Genomic DNA, 17,978 nt, shown 5'->3' with positions numbered 1-17,978 from the left:
TAAATCTGTAATTACAAAAGATGTGTGTGTTACTGTTTCTAAGATCTCTGAAATCCAGTCAAACTATTTAAAACTTTTAAAGTTTCTCCAAGGATAAATGTGATCTAACCTTTTATGTTGAATTATGTTGCCTCATTGACAGTGGTAATAAAACTTAAATAATCAGTTAGACAAATTAATACATAGATAACCATGTACTTGAAATTTAAAAAAAAAAGGCATTTAAGTGCCTTCAAATTTGGAATTTAGCATGTGGGTCTTTTTTTCATATTTCAGATCCATAATTTCAATCTTCGTAATTTGATAAAGGTCAATGGGGAGTTGAGTCATCTATTAAGTTCAAGGTCACTTCTGTAAATTATCTGCTATAGTCTTGCTCCATAATTTGCTAAAAGAAAAATATGATATAGTTCTTTCAATCTCATAAATGTCATACCAAGTGTGATTGTCTATCACATTGCCAGTTGTTGTGGACAGCAAAAACTTCCATCCATGCCATTGAATAAGTGTTAAACTTACTTACAAAGATTTGACCTCTTCAGACAATGAATACATTATATTAGGGATGATTTAGCAGAAAGTGGAAGCAGGAAATTAGTAAGAATTTAAAAAACAATTGTTGTAAGTTATCTTTTTGAATCAATTAAAATTTTAAGTTGTAACTGGGTACAAAAGTAAGAAAAAAGCTAAAATTCAGTGTATAGTTTACTTAAAGTACTCATTGCTTAATTGTTATTGGAGTTTATTGCTGTTTTAGAAAAGATTAAAGACGAAAAAAAAACTTGACAAGAATAAAATGATGATAAATGTCATATGTAAAATGACAAGTAATAGTTGATTTTATCACAGTTATTTGTCAAGAGAACCATAATTAGGGCACCTGTCAATCAATTGTCCAAAAACATGATTTATTGATTGCATACATGATTGTACTCAATGTCCAGTTGTACAAAGTTCTGTGTATTGGCTACTGGAGGCAATACACATGGACAAAACATGTTTGCTTTGGAAGTTTTGTAAAACATGATAGTGCTCAGTATTGTTGAAATAATGGCTGTTACATGTTAATGACATAAGAATCATCTCAGTGTTTGTTTTTATTCATGAAAAGAATATTAGGAGTTACTTCAAATATAAATCTGAAAACTGGTTGATAGGTTGAATGAATCTAAGTGCTACTATTATTTTCAAGAATCATCTTTTAAATAATAAGAGAACTGACCTATTAGTGGTCTCATAGTACCATGCTCATATCAATAGCAGGTAATCAAAGACTCTTAACTAGCAAGTTTGAAATCGAACTCAGCATTTTAGGCTAGTATAAACTGAGTGTAAGCATGGTATATATGTTATATTTGCCACTGGACATTAAACAGCCATCATTCAATCCATTTACATGTATGATGAGAAATTGGGGTATATTTGGTAATCCAGTTAAAGCCTTAAAATTAGATTAATCTATGTGAGTGTTTTAGAAATATAAAAAAGATAACTTAATGTGAAATATCTAAAGATAATTAATAAAAAGTTAGAAAAAAATGAATACCTTACCAATCAGTATAGTAAATCTCATGAACTTTTAATTTAGGGAAAAGGGACGAGGACACAATTGTCTGATTAACATAAAGTTTTTGGTATACACACAGTAAAATATTAAATTAATATTTACATGCAAATTCATGAATTTTGAGCATAAGTGATATTCATGATATTAATAAAAGAGGAAAATGAATTATACAAATGTTGAAAGCAAGAGATTTTATGAATATTAATTGCTTTTGTTTTCTCAACTTGGTGATGATTACTGGATGGGAGTTTTTAACGACCTAATGACTGGATCTACTTGGGGAAGATAGGCTTGTAGATGGTTTCTGCCTCTATTTTACAAGGGTTAGACTTTTTTTTAAATTAATTTACAATGACCTGTTATTTGACCTTGTAATTACTTGAAGAGTGATATAAGGAATTTATCTCCAGGTTAACTAATCTGACCAAATTATTGACTTCAGGATGGTAAAACATTTTGATGTTTCATTAATTTCTACCTGAACATGAAAAGGCAATTGTAGGGTCATAACATTTTGGTCATGTGACAAAATGACAGGTGTTTAGAACAGGTGAACTTTTCTTATCTTGTAGTTAATACCTTAAATCTATTTGATTAAATTTAAATTTCAATTATTTAAGATTTGCCTTTATGTTTACACATCTTAAATATTTACTAATTTTCAAAGATATTCTTAAAGGATTATATTGTTTTGTTTTTGTCCTAATCGTTGATATATGGACAGAAAACTAGAGGTATCTATATGGTGTTGTATAATGATAAGAATATTTCTAAGTATGAATTTGGTATGGATTTCATGATATATAGAAGTTTGTTATTAGATAATTGAGTTCAATCTAATTGGTTTTGAAGTTATGTAGAAACTGGAGATGATCATCGGAGGTTACGAAATGATACCAGAAATTCTATACAAATGAATACATAAAAGCTAATGTTTTTGTCTCGCCTGAGTGGGTTGGTGTAGAATATGAGACAAAGGGTTGCTAATCTGGCAACAGCCATGTAAACTATTTGAATCAGAAGGTTGAAGACCTGGACACTTCAAATCTTTTATACAGATGCCTATGTTATGAAGTAATGGACCGTTGTCCTTGACCTTATTTTGTTGGTTCAGTATTAGTCAGCTTAAAAAAAAATGCTACATATGATTTTCTTGCTTGTGTGTAATAGGAAAACGATATTTATTATATAAAAGTATTGCAAGGCATACATGTCCATCTGACAGGTTTCACTTTACCTTGACCTCTTCTCATGTATAGGTCGATTTCTCCAATAGCTACTCTATATCAAGAGTAATTGTTACCTCTGAAAACTTAACTCATAAACTATCCATAAAAAATTCAATCATAATCAGTAAAGCTGGTAGGTCAATTCAGTGTTTGCTGCAACAGTTCTGTGAACTGCTTAACATATGAGACTTTGACTGAATGTTAACTTACATACCTTTTTGAGGGTTCCCTTTGTAGATAATCAGATAATGGTCTTTGACAATCGTTTTCTTGTCCAATTTGTATTCTCAATTCTCTTAAACATCTGATTAGACTTCATAGACTTGCTTTAAGTGGGGACAGAGGTATTGTTTTATGTGCTTTGCTAGCAAGTTTTGACAAAGATCTAAATTTAAATTTGACATCACAGTTCTTTTATCTTATATTTGTAATTTATTTTTACCAAATTTTAAATTTAATTTTTCTGCTTTATTTTAATCATTGATTCATCAAATGACCGTTGACCAACTTATTATAACAGCTGCTTCAAACAAAATGTAAACAAACTGTTATTACGTATATAGGCCCTCTGGACATTACAGGTATCTACGTATTATGGTCACAGTTCCACCTTTCAGTTATAGCCACTCAGAATTATAATCAAAGGAAATGTTTATACAGTTGATCTGATTATGCAGATTCTTTTTTTTTCTAATTTTAAGAAATATGGGTGTCTTCATCGTATATTGACACACGTAAATGTGAGAATATGTAAGGTTCATGTTGTTCAGGTCTCACTATAGTAGCAACAGGTGGTCCAGTTTACTACAGTACAAACAACTGACCATCCCTTGAGGCACACTCCATCATGATGTGGGGGGAGTTGTAACATTAAGTTTTGTTGTTATTTACATCAAATATTGTTCTGATGTTACAGTTTACTGTGTGGGTGATCAGAAAAATTAATGATTTTAATAATGATTATAACTTGCTGTCGAGTGTTGCTTCTAGGAGGATTGGGAACAATATATATATATTCAGATGTTAGTTTTGGGAAGATTTATTCAAATTGGTATCTAACTTCTTGAAATTGGTGTTTATTTTCAGAACCAAGTTCTGCCACCAGGATTTTTCCCACTGTCAGCAGTGATGGCAAACCCATCAAGTCATGGTAACAGTTACTTTACAAATGAGGTAAAATATTTTTCAGTCCTTATACTTCAAAAGATTATGCCATGCAAGTTGTTCCCCCTTTTCCTAAAATGTTAGTTGTTGTTTGATATAAGGTTGGTAACTAGAGAAGGCCGTTGTTTTTACCTCTCATGTAACAGTAGTCACTCATTATACTTAATATTAGTGAAGGAACTTGTCGACCTACATTGAATCTTGTGAAAGCCAAACAAAAATCCATTATTCCAAAAAGATTCATGTTGGCCTCATTTCACCATTTATAAGTAATTGGTTTGTAATGTCAATCATTCAGTTATATATTCATGGCAGTTTGTGTTATGGAATAGAATATTAGTTTAAAATGGAAGATTTTCCTGTAATTTTATTTCCATTGGAAGAAATATTTTGGTATTAGTAAACACTAGCAGAATAAAGGGTATAGAATATTTGTTCCAATAGGCGTGACAGGAACAGAAACTATCTGGAGCATTGTTTATAACAAAGTTTCTTATAATTTTTTAAAGAAAAAGCAAGTTTAAGTTGACAAATCAATCTTAAAAACCATACATGCCGACTGTCACTACATGTATTTGAAAAGAATTTCCCCCATGGAGGCACTTAAATGGAAATTTTGAAATAGCAATTATAACAACATTTTAAAAAAAAAAATCAATCTTACTGTTGATATATGTTGTAAAAGTATTAAGAAGCAAATACACATGTCTTGCAGTGGCTAAAACAGAAAAGGATCTTTAGTAACAAAATATAACTTTATCATTTTTTGAAAGAAAACAAATTTAATTCAACCTTTTTAAAACCATTTCAGATCTTGAATCCTATCACAGATATTTTATTATAGTTTCAATTTCTAAAAGATATTTCACTTTAAAATTACTGAATTGCAATTATATAATTCAATTAATTTCGTAAAGAATTAGATTTGAAAATTTTATAAATGTCTCTTTACCATCTTTAAGAATGACATTTATGATTTAAAATGTGAATAGAATAATCAATAATAATAATGTTTTAAAAACATAAATTTTTCCTACTTTGTAGAATTTTGATATCCATAAAGTGCAGTGTCATATATGCAATATTGTATTACGTAATCTTAGGAAAAAAATATTTTTAATATTGATAATGATTTAATTAAAACTTTGTATTCATTGAAGGATTTCATGATTTTCACCTTAAATCTTTAAAATACTAAAAAAGAAAATTTTAAACAACAGGTGTTTGGTGAAGTTTATTTGTTTTTAAAAGGTAACATTTTAAGAAAAAATTTTGAACAAAGATTCATTAGAAAGAAATCAGATAAAATGGGTAATTAAGTAAGGTTTGAAAGAACAAATTTGTTTTGTCACCTTAAAACGACAGGTGATGAATACAATTTTGCTGATTTATCGAATGTCGATGAAGGTACTTGAAGAGTTTATAATCCATTTACGGCCACTTACACATCATATTGATGTGGTTGCCATTACACTCTAAATCTTAACAGTCATTGGAGATCTGGGAAAAGTTTTTTTTTTAAATTGGTGTTTTGAATTTAAGAAGTTTGGATAATTAGGAACATGAGAACTGATTTGATTTGACTCTGTAAGTAGATGGAATTAAAACGAGAATTGAAAGTGTCACACTCTGAGTGGATACAGAATTCTGAAGCAAAAGAATGTTGGATGAATAAAAAGAAAATTGTATGAAATTTTCCAATAAAATACAGGCTACTGTTATAGAAGTTCCAAACAAGAGATTGATGCTGTGTTTTGGATAACCGTTCTTTGCTTCTTTCTAAAATGAAATCCAAATTGGAAAGTACTAAATACATGTATCTGATATTTGAAAAGCAAAATAAAATCGCAAATGCAAACATTTTCATGCATTTATTATGATTGTTGAACAATGTACACAAATAAAAGATTGCATATTGCAATTTGAAGGAAATGCTGCAATAATAAGAAAGAGAGCACAAAAAAATTGAAAGGAGAGTTTTAACTTTTGTGAAACCTATCCCATTAAATTTTTGCAATAATGAAAACATAGAAAAATCTCTGAATGTATACGGATCATTGTGTCAGTTTACTATAAAACAACAACCATTTCATGCTCTCATTTGAATACGATCAATTAATTAATCAGTAAATATAAGTGAATCAGATAAGGTCAAAGTGACCTACATTTTTAAATCTCTGGCTTCCAAGGGTTCAGTAATGAGTAACAGTATTTATAATAATTGACCTACATATTAAAACTTCAGGTTTTTTATGATGAAGTAAAGAGAATTATATAAATTGAGACTGCAATTATTAATCATCAAAATTATATACTGATTGATAAAATTAAATGTAAAACTATTCCAAGATAAGGTAATTTTTCCCTAATGAGTACCATTGATGCCCAATGATTAACAGATAATATTATACAGAAAATTATAAAAGATTGCTTCCTGTGTAGATCAATATTCTATCCATTTGTAAGTAGCTCCTACAAATTGCTTTATTGGTGAAATCCATTTGACTGTCAGTTTCTGTTAGATTTGTGTAATTACTCAGAAATACAATTGTTTTGGTAAGGAGGTAAAAACTGTAAACAAACATGGTGAAATATAGTCAGAATTTGCCATTAGATTCTTGGGGCAATTCTAAACTGACTTCCCAGTTTTGTAGCACAAGCACAACTTTGGTTATTGAAACGTGTCAACTTAAAGAAAATGAAATAGAATTTATAAACCTGTACATGTGTTAAATAATCATCTTTTTTTTATTTAAGAATGATATACATGTGAACTCACATATATATTTATATATAAAACAGCCATCAGTGACATTCTTTGAAATGTATTCACATCTCAATGAAAGAAACTGTAGTAATTTTCTGTCAAAGAATAACTTCACACAACTGTGGAGCAATGACAGTCTAGGATGGAAACAACAGTCAGTATTTGTTCTGAACAGTTATTCTGATACAGGAAATGCTAGAAAGTCAATGTGTATGTTACTAGATTAGTATTATTTGTACTTTTCATTATTACTAAGTAATACATTTATTATACATTTATATTTATTCCAGTCTTTTCACACACCTTGTTTTGGAGACGAAGATTTTGATATAACAAGTTTAAGTTTGCCGTCAGGCACAGTGGACAATTTATCTCACATTCAACCAACGATAACAGACTCTCACATTGACCCTGCCACTCTTCATTCACATCATAGACTTAACTATAATAATTCTATCATGAGCTCACCTAATAATAATTCTAATGGATCAAATATGGCGCCTCAGTTTCCGCCAGAAAACATGGAGATGCCTGATATCTCAATGTCAAATAGTTTGATAGCAGCTAATGGGATGATAATGGCGCCACCTGTACAGGACGGATGTGTTACTACATCAAGTTTTTATTCAAAGAATGCTTTAAATAATAAAAATTCTCCCAGGAGAGAGAGCAGTGAAGAAAGTAGTGATGACTCTCTTCCTTTAGCACAGGTTAGTTTGATGTCAGTTATAGTGTTTAAATATTTATCCAGCTTAGATAGAAAGTGTTACCAACAAAAAAATGACCAGCAATACAAATTGTAAACAACAACAAAATTATCAGCAATACAAATGTAACAAAAAAGAGATTATAGTCTTCAATTATATTCTTTTCTACAATGAAGGAGAGCGGCCATTGCTGACAATACTCAGTTACAAAGGCTCTTTTTAAAGTCAAGTGCCACTAGTTAGATTCATATTGTAATGTGTATTGTATGCATTATACATTGTTATTTGGATGGAGAGTTGTCTCATTGGCACTCATACAACATCTTCCTATATCTATAGAATTAATGGCAACTATTTTGGATACTGGTATTACAACAATATACATGATATAAGAAGCTTTATTATGAATTGTAGTAATCAATATTTGTATATTTTATTTATTAAGAAATGCACATTTATATCAAGAAAGGTTGAAGGCAAACAATACAATAAAGAAAAACATAATGTATGAAAAAACATAGATTGTGTGCACATTTAACAACTTTTATAACCACACTGGTATCTTTCGTTAAAGCACATGTATGTTCATATGCTAAATTTTAAAGCAAATACATACATTTAAAATTCTGCTTCTTCTTGATGAATACATTTTATCACAAATAAGTTGTTGTTTTTGGGATACGATTGCTTTCAAGCAATCTGTAGACTTATAATACCATTGACTCAGGGCCATGCCCTCACGTCAACTGTTTTATTCTAAACATTAAGGAACATCTCAGATTCTTATGATTGTCTTGCTTTAAAAGGTAAAAACAAGCAAAAGGATTGAACTTAAACAACTTTCCTATAATGTTCTTCTCATAATCTTCGTGTTTGATATTTCCCTTGACTTATATCCGTGTTTTGAACAACACGGAAAATCAGAATTAAGCAGTATTTATATTTAGTGTTTTTATAAATTTAGAAACACGTCAGAGGGAATTCCCCAGTTTTGATAAAATGCGAGAGTTCTCTGAATTCTGATAAATCTATTTCTGTCATATAAGAACTGAAGTGGAGTTTTTCTTATATTTCACCGTTATGAAACTGATATTTGATATTGTATTCTCATAAAGAAATGGAGAACCATCTAGGTCGTTTAATTAACATTTAATATACTTTCTTGCTGCAAATCACAAGTCTAGGGTTTGTTTATGTAATTATGCTCATGCATATAGTTTTCTTGACTTCAAGGGGCATCCGATTGAATGGTTGCTCTGGATTGCCCACTCTGTTGATTAATTTGAAACTCATGGGATCCTTTCTATGTCTGTCTGTTATTGAGGGTTTTTGTTGTTGCATAATTTTAAGTCATATGCATCATTTAAATTAAAATTAGTGTAGTCCACATCGTAAAGGTATAACTACAACACCCCTTCAGCCGAAATGGAGTCTTCCATATTATCTTTTCGAGTTTTCTCCCTTCCGTTATTAAATCAAATTACAATTCGACACGTCAAGAAAAATTAACTCTTCTGTTGATAAATGTTGTATTATATTAAAAACAATCGCAATTTAAACAGAGGAGTGTGTAAGGAAAGGAGTCATGCCCACTGACTCAAAGGAAATTAAATATTTAAAGAATTAGGAATGGGGTTCCTCCTAGAATTAACGTAGGAAAATAGGTGATAAAGCTCGAAGTGAAATACCTCCTCTCACTCTCAGTGACTGCTGTGGAAAGTAAACTTGGATTTGATAGAACAAAAATAAAACATAATAAGTACACTGTTCATACACTTGTAATCGGGATTGGCTATTTCTAAAGTTGAGTAACTATTCAGATTACGTAAATTACATTTTTATGATTTTACATGTGCAGTTGAATAAGTTTTTAAAATAATACTATCCAGTTATACTTGTGTCAATGAAAACGATGGCAATCAAATCCCTCAGAGCAATCTGCTCTTTGATTAAAACATCTCTTGCTGGTAAAAATGGAAATGAATGATAATGCCTGTTGTCTTTTGAAAAGAAAAAAAAAATCCAACATTAAAATAAAGTCACTGAATTATCTTTGAATTTTGACTGATGGCTGAACAGTGTCCCATTTCAAACTTTAGGAAGACTGTCAAAACAGGAAATTTGATTTACCTTACCGGTACAAGAAAAATGGGACATTGAATGAACTTTCACAGTATTAAAAGAAGTTTTAACTCAAAAAAGGATATTTTACTTCTGACAAATCTGAACCATTAATGGAAACATTTATAATATTACATATATTTGACAATTTTGAGTATTTATCGTAACAACCATGCATACCCTATGTATTCACTTTAGGGATTCTATTGTATAGATGATTTATAAGGTCCTGGTTGGGATTTCCCTGTCCTTTATCATTTATAATATATGGTAGTAACATCCAAACAGATCATTTTGACTTCAATTATATGATATTATAATTATTATTAGTATAAACGTATTTACACTTTTGGTATTTAGCTGTATCTTGCCTCCGAATGACCTTAGATCAACTCTGAATCAACCTTTGACCTCGAGCAACAATCATTTTTAAATTGTGACGTCAAATATTTTAAATTATGATGTCAAAGTTTATGGGAACCTGTATGATTTTACGTAATGGCGGACAAATTTGCATACAAGTGTAAATACGTCTATTAAGTTAGTTGATATAATTGATAATTTCAAATGTAAGATTAAAACTGTCAATGAATCTGGAAAGGTTAAAACATGTCATATTCTTGTAGCTTGCTTTCATGAAGAGACAAGCAGCGGCTGCAGCGGCCGTAGAGGAGGCTCAGAAACAGAAAAAAACTAGGAAACCAAAAGTGACGAAGAAAAAGAAGAAGAAAGATCCAAATGAACCACAGAAGTAAGTGATTTACTCTTCTTTTCAATCAAAACTAAGATTTGTTGGTTTTAACCCAGGGTTAATTTGCCCAATAAAGGAATTCTGTTAAAGCATAAATCATATATGCATAAATATTAAAATGAAAAACAGCAACATAAAACAAAAACTCGTTTATTTCATGAATTTGTATGCCCGACTGTCACCGAAGGGGGAATTAAATGTTACCCTTGTCCATTGGTAGGTCCCAAAATTGGTTTCTGTTCACTAACTTATGTCTGCAACTTATCTAGCTGCAACTAGATGGTATGAAACTTATATAAAACTCTTATCACCACAAAACTCATACCAAGTTCCAATTTGTGGTGTTACTTTTACCATTCTCAAGTTATTCCTCCCTATAACATTAAATGCAATTGGGGCCATCATTTGTGTCCCATGGACACATTCATCATTTAACTTATTAACACTTATTTTTTGTATGTCAATATGATATATTATTTTATGGTTTGATTAACTAAAGAAGTATATGATAGAGGTAAATATTTTTACTATCCTATTTCAGGCCTGTATCAGCCTATGCATTGTTTTTCCGAGACACTCAAGCTGCCATCAAGGGACAGAACCCTAATGCTAGCTTTGGAGAGGTATCCAAGATTGTTGCCCAGATGTGGGATGGACTTGATCCAGAACATAAAAATGTAGGTACACAAGTGAACTTGAGTTTTCAATACTTTTAAATGGAGAATTAACTTGATATCTGTACTGAAATACAGTGGGGAAAAATGATTTATTTAATGAGAATGTTGCAAAATCTTATTTGCAGACAAGAGACATAAAGGTGCCAGATATTAGTTTTTAGCTCACCTGCTGTATGGTACAGGTGAGCTATTGCTATTGCCATCACTTGACGTCTGTTGTCAACTTGTCATCCCCACTATCAAAACTCTGAATCCAATGTAGCAATTGCAACCAGTTTTGGAATGCATGATCTTAAAGAGTAGGTTAATGCTATTTGATTCTGACAATTAACCAAAATGACAACCATGCAAAATATAGACCAAAGGATGGTGGTAGCATTTATTGGTATTTTTCTTTTTTCTTTTTCAAGAAAACTATAAAAGATAGAGAGAGAAATTGTAAACATAAGAAATTATGAGCAAAACAAAATAGTCTTTTTACTTCTTGAAGGAGTTATTGCCCATACACTTGAACATGCTATGGTTTAAGTGCTAAACCCAATGGAGCCCTATATTCCTTGTTTTTTGGGCCAAAAAACTTCCTACTGAGCAACTATATAAAAAAAATCTCTTGTACCATGGGCTTCAAATTAAATCTGCTATTTATTCAAATGATAAAGTAAATATGATATTAGCTGTAATTGTACACATGAATTTTATTTCATACTATAAATAATTAATGAATAGTAGCGCTACTGTAGAAAATCAGAAAAATAATTTGCCTCTCTTGTAATGAATAAAAAATGAGAAAAACACAATATGGCATGTATTTAATCCATTATTTTTTCTGTTGACATTGTAAAATGGTTCGTGGAAGATGGAATTGTTTTGACACGTCATTAACGATTTTGATTAATTCCTGAAAGATTTTTCGAGGCCAGTGACACTCATTTGTCACCAATTGGAATTTTATTTGCTGAAATGATTTTTAATATTACCAAAGATTACAGCATTGTCAGAAGTGGAATTTTTATTTCTTCGTCTATTGTTTAATTTCTCAAGGGAGATAATTTACAGTGCCTCAGTGTATGATATATTTTATAATATTCTGTTACTATGTAATTTGGCAGTTGAAATGGCATTATTGATTTGCATCAGAAGTGAAAAATTAACAATTAATCAAATACTTAATCAATGAAATGTGTAATAAATTACAATTTTTTTCTCTTTTCATTTGGGAATAATGAAATTTAATCATGATTTACATCAATACGTTACATTAGCTGTTAATGAAAAAAGGGAACATCTCAAAAACATGAAATATGTTGAATCTGGGGGAAATAGCTTACGTTGGATTGCTGTGAATCAGGTAGTCGTGACGAATTTGTCACTTCGATAAAATCATCTGTCACTCACTGACAAACACTAGTTATAAGAGAATCAATAAAAATGGACAGTGGTCAAGAGATCAAAGAATTTGTCCAGACCTCACATTAATATCTATTTTTCTGAGTATAATAAAAAATAGTTTTTTTGAGGATGGATTAAAACAATAATGCGATGAGCAATAAGGAACTACCTACCTCAAACAGATCAGGGATGGTCTCACATTTTTATGTAATTTAAAATCCTTCATTACCTAATTAAACAGTGACTTTTTCTGGTCTTTTACATTCATATTTTGAAGGGTTTTTATATTTGTACAAAAATAAGTGGATCAAACTATAATTACAGGTCTTTTTCTTACAAACTTCTAGATCTCCTTTAAGGGTTTTGATGAATTTCTATTTGTCATTGGGTTGCTTTCTAAATTATTTCATTGTGTTTGAACTTTAACTCCACCCTTTCTGAGTGCCGTGATCGGCAAATATAACATTTGTTGTTATTTAATTGGATGTGTGCCCACATGTTTCTTTTACTTATCTTTGCATACTTAGAAGTTTAAGGTGTATCATTCAGATTTTTTCTTGCCCTCAATTGAGGAAACCATACACCAGTACTTCTGTTACAGAAATACAATTGAATTATTGATTGATTGTTGTTGTTTAACTCCACCTTTAGCTCTCTTTGCCATGGTTACTAGCTTTTGCTGGGGGAGGCCAGAGTGCTAAGAGAGAACCATGAGTTTTAAGTTATGAAAGACTGTCAAACATAGTCAATAAAGATCAAAGTCCAATACACCATGCTACAAGCAGGGTTCACACTCCCAACCTGAATGTTGTCAGGCTAGTGATCACAAGAACTACATAGACCAATTGCCTCGAGGCTCCAAAGACAATTACTAGACAATAGCTTTAGTTTATCAGAAGACAAACAGAATTCACTTCCTGGTCTGGTTGATTAATGGTTTGTTCCCTTCTTAAAACATCTAGTGGCAAATATCTCATACATATTCAGGATAAAAAACAAATTGACTACATAACAGTAGGTGTTATAGGAAGATTTAGTGGACAGGAAGATATATAGACTGCCATCAGAAAGCAGTGGAATATTATGTAAGTTTAGAAATTTTCTGTAAGACACATAAGGGCTCTGGAGGATTTATTGTTTGAGTTTTTTTTACTCTTATAAAATGTGTTTTTCTCCTTATATTGTCTCCAATCAGACAACACACAATGTTGGCTATGGAATGACTTAGTCAGCATAGCTTTGCTGTCTGTTTTCTTTTAAAAATAAATGTCCTAGCATCTTTTTTAAAAATAAATGTCCAAGCATCTTTTTAATTCAAACAAATTGCTTTTAGCATGTGTTTTTGGCATATACATGTACTATATTTGTATGCTTTTAACATTATACTTCTACTATTGAAACCTGTGGTCAGAAATTTTAGCCCCCTTTAATTTGGCCATGTTATCCAGTTTTGACACTGTTTCGTTCCAGGGGCCTCAGTGGCTGAGTGGTTTAAATAGTAGTCTACTTTTATCACTAGCATGTCAACACTTAAATAGTGAGTAGTAATCCTACTGGTCTAAGTTTTCTTACCAGGCACTCTGATTAAAACAATTTAAACTGACTGCCAAGAAAGGTGGTATTAGACAGTATTCAATTAATCTTTGGGATATTCCATCACAATTATCTGTATTAATTAAGTTAAAAATTTGGTGCTAATTCAGTGTTGACAATTTAGAGACCATACTACAAGAATGCTATATTAGGGTTGTAACATAACTCTATACTGCAAAGGTACTATCAGGAGATTTGTTCAGAATATGGGCAATAAAATTCAACTTAACATTTAAGTTATTGAATTTTATACAGAAAATGGTGCAATTTCGAAAACTGCAATTGTTGTCAACATCTGTTTTCAACAAAATCAACTTCCTTTTTTTTTTCTTCAATGCAGATGTTTTTTTTATGATTAATGATATGCAGTAGTAATAGTTTTGTAAATAGGGCAGATGTTTTTTCTAAGAAAACATACATATAAAGCTGCCAATTGAATACAAGTATCTTTTAATGTTATGCCATATCCTTAGTTAAGCTTTTGTATATAGATTTGTTTTTATTTAACTTTGATAAATTCTATTAATTTTCTTTATGTAAAAAAAAAACAAATGTTTTTGAAAAAATAATTCTAGTTTACAATGTTGATGCCAAAAATGTGTAGGTTATCTTTTTAGGGGTGTTACAGTAAACCAGCTAATTTTCGTGACTTTCACAAGAAGAAAAATAACATGAATTTAGATTATTGTGAATATGTATAACTTGGATCTTTCCTTATTTAACTACATCAAGTAAATTAGAAAATTGCTAAATTAATTGCTGTAAAGTGGACTAGAAAGAGCTAAATACCAAATAAAGTAGCCGGGAAAATAAGTTGGTTTACAGTCATTAATAATAGATAACTATCAGCTTAATTTCTGGTATATTTTTTTGTCTCAAGTTTGAAAATAAACACTATGCCACATGCTGTCATTTGCATTTCTGCGTTTTTATTGAAGGTGTACAAGAAGAAGACGGAGACCGCTAAGAAAGATTATCTGAAGCAGTTGGCAGCCTATAGAGCTAGTTTAGTCTCACAGGTAAATTACTGAAATAATGATCCCAAACTATGGAAAGTTTGACCTACATTACAAGTAAATACTCATTACTGTAAAATCAGAAATTAGTGTGATGTTTTTATATTAATGCGAATAAAAATTAACTCATTCTAATGTCTGTTTTGTATATCTGTACAAAGCTTTTCCTAAAATCGCAATAATCAAACTCGCAATGTTGTTCATTCTTGAAAAATCTCAATAAATGCAGGCAATAATTTGTGAATTTACAGTAAATTACATACAGTTGTTTCACTGTTTTAAATTGGACAGACTTACATCCAAAAAAAAAGGACCAAAGTAAAAAATTTGAGAAATTACCCCATTAATGAGAAAGAAAAGATATAGTAGATGAATTAAGATCAATATACAACACATCTGCTCCACAATTTGTTTTGACCAGATTATAAAGATTTCTGGAATAATGACAATGAACTATGTTCATCTATTGTTCAAGTACAAATTCTTATAGATATATGATGTTACTTTTAATCTAAACTGTTAATAGTGGAATGTTAAAAGTATTAAAATTGTAATAAACAAACATAAAATTGTCAAAACAAGCATTTTTATGCTTTTAATATTTGGCAGGTGTGAGTTTTATGACTGTTTTGATTTTATTTCCTTGTAATTACACCCTTTTAACAATGAAATTACAGACTTCCATACATGTCTGTTCAGTCCTTTGATTTTTAGGTGTTGAATTACGACATCTGATCCTGTTCCTCATATTATATAACCTATGGTTAATATTTTATGTGTTTTCAAGTATTGACTGAGAATATTTCGATAATTAAGTGATTTGTAATAATTTTAAAGATAAGATTTAAAAATGATATTATTTTTTATTTATTTTTTAAATTTCATGGATTTATATTTTAAACCTAGAATAATCACTTGAATGTAGAAAATCTGTATTTAGGGACAATTAAACACCGTAACATTCTGATGACTATGAGACTAGACATATTTCCTGTTAGTGTTAAAAACTTAAAGCAGACAAGCTGTCTTATATTAAAATAACAGAATCTAGACTAAATGTATTATAACTAATATTGAGATTTTAAGCAGAATTATGAATACATAAAGCATAGCTTCTACAGAGGCGGATTTAGAGGGGGGCAAGGGGGCCCGGGCCCCCCCTTTTTGGGAAAACATTTGGTTGCTTATATAGGGAATCATTGAAGCGTGATTGGAGCGGGCCCCCTCTTAGGTCAGTCAGTGGGCCCCCACTTATGTAAATTTCTGGATCCACCACTGTTCTATATATTGTATTTTGATATACATGTATTTATGTGGAATTATTCAAATGGCAAAATTATATTTTAAATTTTAATAGAATCATGACAATAAATCCCTGCAAAACTTTTTTAAAAGCTACAAAAAAAAAATCATCTCAAATTTTATTTATACTTTATTGTCTGTATTAGTTGCTTTTAGTGGAATTAAATTCCATTCCCTCATAAAAATCTGTTTTAGATACAATTTTACAAGTGTAGGATAATATAAATTATTAATTTGTCTTTTTTATGTTGATTTCTCCATTTGATTATTTTGTAAGTAATACATTCCATGAAAACAATTATTAACAATGGCAAAGTATTGTATTTATTCAACTAGTTTCTGGTAATTGGTCGTTTAAAACCAAGGACAGGCCACCATTGATTGCATATTACAAAAATCTTAATGATTTGTAATTAAATTTGTTGGATTGTGTATTGTTATATTGAACAAAGGATGTTCATCTCCTTAATGAGGGAAAATGTTTCTATTTGATGTCGGCCATTCAGATCCAAGAACCGCTGGTCATTAAATCGTAATATCAATCATTTGCCCAAGGCATCTCAAACCATCCATTATTGTATATTTGATCATTAAAAAGTTTTAATAGAATTATTTGAATAAGATACATATTGATTGTTGAGGAAATTTTAGATAGAAAAACAAATGTTTCATTTTCTTAAGTCGAAAATTGGTCATTTTATTACCATTAATAAGGTAATTATTTTGGTCAATTTCGAGGGTAAATGATAATCACTTCTATCATAATCAAGTCTGCAACAAATACAATTTTTCTGAAGGCTTATATGCTAAATTGTTCAAACTTTGAAAGTCACATAAAACACTATTTCCCTCTGAGGAAAATGAGTAAATCAACAGTAACTGATTTGAAATGTAAAGGTTACTTTTCAGTTTAAGCTTTATCATAGAGGAAACCCTATCTGAAATAACATGGAGTAAGACAAGCAATTATTACAAGAAGTTTTAAAAGCCATTGTCATTGTGATTAAAGGAAATAAAATATAGATTGAATATTGGAGAAACTAATAAATGTAACTAAACATGGAATAAACAAGATATTTTCTATGAATGATCTTATGAGATTAATCAAGGTAACTTATATTTTTTTAACCTGTACAATATTAACAGGTGCTCTCAGAACTGTTATTATAAAATCATTTCCGATACTAAAACCATTTGAAAATTTGACCAGGAAAAATGAGATTATTAAAATGCAGCTTGCATCAACCATCTGACATTCATGTTGTTATCTTTTGCGATAGTTTTAAATGATTTTTTCAGTGCGTTTGTTATGCACAATGCATTTGTTGAGTTAGATGCAGTTTTTTTGTTTGTAAAAAGAAAAGGAAACTGCTGCAAGTCTCTAGAATTTCAAAATGATCTCATTACTATTCAAACATCCACTTCAATTTGATGCAGTTATCAACAAAAACTATATGCAAATTATGTAATACCACAAAGAAATTGATCAAAATTTCTTTTACGATTGGCGCACAAGAAATAAAGGTAAATTTAAATATAAATAGAGAAAAATCATTCAGTTTGGGTCTATTTACCATCTGCTGGTATTTAAAATCGACAGGTGCAAGTTTCGATCACTTTTGTTTCCAAGTAAAGTTTTTAAGGTTGTCATTGTGATTTCTTTTCATCTTAAAAGTCCTTTAAAACAACGTATTA

The 17,978-nt window shown here is 30.2% G+C and overlaps 1 protein-coding gene across 5 annotated transcripts in view; it reads left to right on the top strand.

Moving 5' to 3' along the window:
- The window catches only part of LOC143080800 (TOX high mobility group box family member 3-like), a 48,355-nt gene that overhangs the window by 19,798 nt on the left and 10,579 nt on the right, over positions 1-17,978 (top strand). For 3 of the 5 annotated variants that reach the window (XM_076256839.1, XM_076256838.1, XM_076256836.1), the window contains 5 exons: positions 3,883-3,969; positions 7,018-7,437; positions 10,182-10,306; positions 10,848-10,983; positions 14,904-14,984. In XM_076256839.1, the coding sequence (XP_076112954.1) occupies positions 3,925-3,969; positions 7,018-7,437; positions 10,182-10,306; positions 10,848-10,983; positions 14,904-14,984 (807 nt within the window). In that variant the 5' untranslated portion in view covers positions 3,883-3,924. Of the gene's footprint in view, positions 1-2,215; positions 2,302-3,882; positions 3,970-7,017; positions 7,438-10,181; positions 10,307-10,847; positions 10,984-14,903; positions 14,985-17,978 lie in introns of those variants that run through there. The other 2 variants (XM_076256837.1, XM_076256840.1) reach the window with 2 other exon arrangements.

This window comes from Mytilus galloprovincialis, chromosome 6 (genome assembly GCF_965363235.1).
Source record: "Mytilus galloprovincialis chromosome 6, xbMytGall1.hap1.1, whole genome shotgun sequence".
In the NCBI taxonomy this organism is placed as follows: Eukaryota; Metazoa; Mollusca; class Bivalvia; order Mytilida; family Mytilidae; genus Mytilus; species Mytilus galloprovincialis.
Note: the sequence above shows the minus strand (reverse complement) of the source record. Positions and strands in the feature narration are given on the sequence as shown.